The following is a 3,937-nucleotide window of genomic DNA, read 5'->3' as shown; positions in this document are numbered from 1 at the left end:
GTAGAATGGGTGTTGTGTTAGCAGACATGAGCAACATTAATATCTTTGTACAGCTCTATCAGAGCTCTTTGATGACCAGATGTGCTGTCAATGAGCAATAACATGTTGAAAGGAATTTTTTTTCCTGAGTAGTAGATTTCAACAGTGGGCTTAAAATATTTAGTAAACCATGATGTAAACAGATGTACCGTCATCTAGGACTTATTCCATTTATAGAGCATAGGCAAAGTAGATTTAGCACAATTCTTAAGGGTCTTAGGATTTTCAGAACAGTATAATAAATGAGTATTTGGCTTTAACCTAAAGTCACCAGCTCCATTAGCCCCTAAAAGGAGAGTCAACCTGTCCTTTGAAGCTTTGTGGTCAGGCATTGACTTCTCCTCTCTAGCATTGAAAGTTCTAGATGATATCTTCCACTATAAGGCTTTTTCATCTACACTGAAAATTTGTTGTTTAGTGTTACAGCCGCCTTCATCAACATTCTTAGCTAGCTCTTCTGGATAACTTGCTGCAGCTTCTACACTGGCATTTGCTGCTTCACCTTGCACTTTTATGTTCTGGAGAAGACTTCTTTCCCTAAACCTCATGAACATCTGCTAGCTTTCAACTTTTCTTCTATAGCTTCTTAATTCTTTTTTTCTAGACATAGGAAGTATTTTGTTCAGACCATTTCTTAGGATTCTGCTTTAAAGGTTTTGCATGCAGCATCCAAGCATGTCTTTATGAAGACAGTCTGGTCTTTCAGAGATCATGTATCGTCAAGGTCTCCATAGATTTCACTGTCATTTGCAACAAGATCTTCCCTGTTTTCATAAGTCCAGAAGTCATTCAGATCAATTGGAATGGTGATGACGGTGTCGGGGTAAGGACACACCCCTGTTGACTATATCCTGAAGAGAGATTTTCAAAGGATCCTTTGGTTTTACCATGTCAAATATTTCATCCTTTACATCTTGAAATGAAACGGGATTTTGTCCAAGGATTTTCTTTTTTTTTCCCCAAGCCAAACTGTATCCAGCTTTATTAAAGATACTTTTCATAAACAATCTTGGTATTTCAGGCAGGACATGGGCAGATGATCATTAATAGTATACAACAACTTTTACACTCCCTTCTTCAATGGTCTACCAAAAATCAGAAAGCCACTGTAAAACCCAAGAAAGTCTTCATTTGATGCTCTGAGCAGGGAAGTTTAGAGTGAGGGTTGACATTCTACATTTAGCATGTTGTTTAACAACTTTTCACAAGCCAACCCTGACTTTCAGGAAATAAAATGAAAATGGCAGAATTTATCTGAAGATCCAACGGTCTACAAATGGAACCACTGCTCTTTTGAGGGATGTCATCTCAGTGGTGTTATTGGAAAAGTCCAGATTCCTTGACATACTGGTAACCAATTACTGGGGGTCAGGTCCCAAGAGGTGCCTGGGTTTAAGGGAGTTAAGACTATGCTGAAGGCAGAGGGGGAATAAGTCATAAAAACAAACTAGTTTTTCCATACCACAGGGCATTTGCGCCAAGATGGTTGTGTGTCAACATCAGGAAATCCCTCCTCTTGAGAGCCAGGGGGAAGTGTCTCAAAACCAAAAGACATTTTCCCTCATATCAATCTAGCTTTGGAGACATTCTATTAGTAACATATACCTCTTCCCCCCTAAACAATAAAGTGTTCTCTGTGCTAACAACAGAGCTTAAAAAAACCAGTAAAACGAAATTCTGCATTTTTATAAAACTTGATATTTCAGACTGTACAGTCCCCAGAATTACACAGTTATCACAAGTGCACACCCTTCACTTGGCATCCCCAGCACCTGCAGCCTTCTGGGTGTGGTCTGTGTTGGCATCTCCATTTTCTGCAGGGTTATTCCCCTCCTCGCCAGCGTCAGCTTTCCCCTTTTCCCCTTTGGGTGCCTTCTCTCCCTTCTTTGCAGGGGCCTTTTTAGGCTTGGGCTCTGGCTTTGGAGGAGCAGGTTTAGCAGGCAGCCTTGTGGGTCTTCTCTGGGGTTCGCCCTTTGCCTGGGCTTTATCTCCTTTAGCTTCCCTTTCAGCCTTTCTCCTGGGTGCGGTGGCAACAGTGATGGATGCTGGGATGCTGGGATGCAGCAATGCGCAGGCTTTGGTTGGTTGGGGGGTTGTTTTTGCCGTCTTTTCTTCCTGTCCATGGATTTTTGTTAGTTCCTGTATGACCCTAAAGAAATAATTAAAGCAAAAGACCTTCAGTTATCCTTTGTTCTCTATATCAAGCAGATTGAAAATACATTGCAGGCCTGCAGGTTCCTTTCTGTTTTCTAATGCAAGAACAAAGTCCAGGTAAGTCTTACAGTCCTTTTCACCATCATCAGTGAGATACTCCTGGAAAACACAGTCTAAGAAAACGTTGGTCATGGTAGCTGTTCCACAGCAGGAGAGCTCTTCTTTACTGAGCATGCCATTGTGATCCTTATCGAGATTCAAATACTGGCCATGAACCTGTAAGGCAGAAAGAACAGAAAACTGATTTGTTTCTTGACTCTCCTTGGACAGTTTCTCATCCCTTACCTCCAATAAATCATCTAGGAAGCTGCATGCTAAAATATCTTGAATTTTTATCTTCCCTGTTCTTAGAAGGTCTAAAAGAAGAACTTCCTAACTGCTGTACAAAGATAAAAAGAATGTAAGGATTTTTCCAGCCCTTCTAATTGTGGCAAAGTAGGGATAAGTTCTAATATGTAGTTTTCTAAATCAGATTCCCAAAGGTGCCTTTGCCCAGCAACATGATATAAACCGAGTCCTATTCTTGCTTGATGAAGCCAAACTTACAACATAATTAAAGCAGTGCATGATGGAAATTCTTCCATATGAATCTGTATGAAGGAGTTAAGCAAAGGAATGCTAAGTGAATCTGTAGGAAGGAGTTTAGTAAAAAGTGCTTGCACTTTGGTCCAGCCTTTTCACCGACCTTCAAAAAATTTTCGTAATTGATAATTGCCTTCTCTCCAACCATGGGTGGTATCTGGTGTTTGTCCAGCAAAATCCATAATTTCTGTAATTCTTCATTAACTAACAGTTCTCTGCTTTTCCTCTGTAGGAAGAGAGCTCTAGATTCCTCTCTTAATTTCTGGAGTAAGACTTCACCGTCAGCTGGCAGCTGATAACAAAACCTGGCAATGGTCTTATAGAATTCATTAGTGTTTTTTCTACCTCCTTTTCATTCTGAACAGTATTTGGTAAATAAATCTATTTCTTGGTCTTTTAATTCTTGTTTACTTTTTTTCTTGTTTGGACCTGTGCTGGGCATCGCTAAGCACCGGTGAAGAACAACTTTCCAATCCATGGAAAGAAATCGGCTTCCTAATTTCTCTTATCTTCATAAAACCGAAGTAAGTTAAGGTCTTGCTTTGGATTAGGCTGGTTTGATCATCTATCCAGAATACTAAAACTTTCTCTATGTTAGCAATGAGGCTGCTTTACATTTTTATTATTTTATTATTTGTGTAGTCACTAGAGAAGCACTTTTAATTCCCTTCAAGACTTTTCCCTTTCTTGCTGGGTGAGGTGGCTCACTCCTATAATTCCAGCACTTGGGAGGCCGAGGTGGGTGGATCGCCTGAGCTCATGAGTTTGAAACCAGCCTGAGCAAGAGCGAAACCCCATCTCTAAAAGAAATAGCCAGGCATTGTGGCGAGTGCCTGTACTCCCAGCTGCTCGGGAGGCTGAGGCAAGAAAATCACTTAAGCCCAAGAGTTTGAGGTTGCTGTGAGCTGTGACACCATGACCCTCTACCGAGGGCGATAAAGTGAGACTCTGTCTCAAAAAAAAAAAAATTTCCCTTTGCATTCACAACTTGGCTAACAGTTTGTCACAAAAAGCGGAGCATTTAGCCAGTGTTGGCTTTAGACATACCTTCCTCACTAAGCTCACTCATTTCCAGCTTTTGATTTAAAATGAGAAACATGCG

At 40.7% G+C, this 3,937-nt stretch overlaps 1 protein-coding gene and 1 pseudogene across 1 annotated transcript; both read right to left on the bottom strand.

Moving 5' to 3' along the window:
• Positions 1 to 748: 748 nt before the first annotated feature.
• Positions 749 to 3,313, bottom strand: LOC128592582 (serine/threonine-protein phosphatase 2A regulatory subunit B'' subunit gamma-like; annotated as a pseudogene).
• LOC128592317 (non-histone chromosomal protein HMG-17-like) lies at positions 1,792 to 2,097 on the bottom strand (the record flags this gene model as incomplete). Its single annotated transcript, XM_053600233.1, has 1 exon — positions 1,792 to 2,097. A coding segment is annotated over one exon (306 nt), but the record flags the coding sequence as incomplete, so codon positions are not given.
• Positions 3,314 to 3,937: the final 624 nt, after the last annotated feature.

Source organism: Nycticebus coucang, chromosome 8 (genome assembly GCF_027406575.1).
Source record: "Nycticebus coucang isolate mNycCou1 chromosome 8, mNycCou1.pri, whole genome shotgun sequence".
NCBI classification, from domain to species: Eukaryota; Metazoa; Chordata; class Mammalia; order Primates; family Lorisidae; genus Nycticebus; species Nycticebus coucang.
This window is presented reverse-complemented; position numbering and strand designations above follow the sequence as displayed.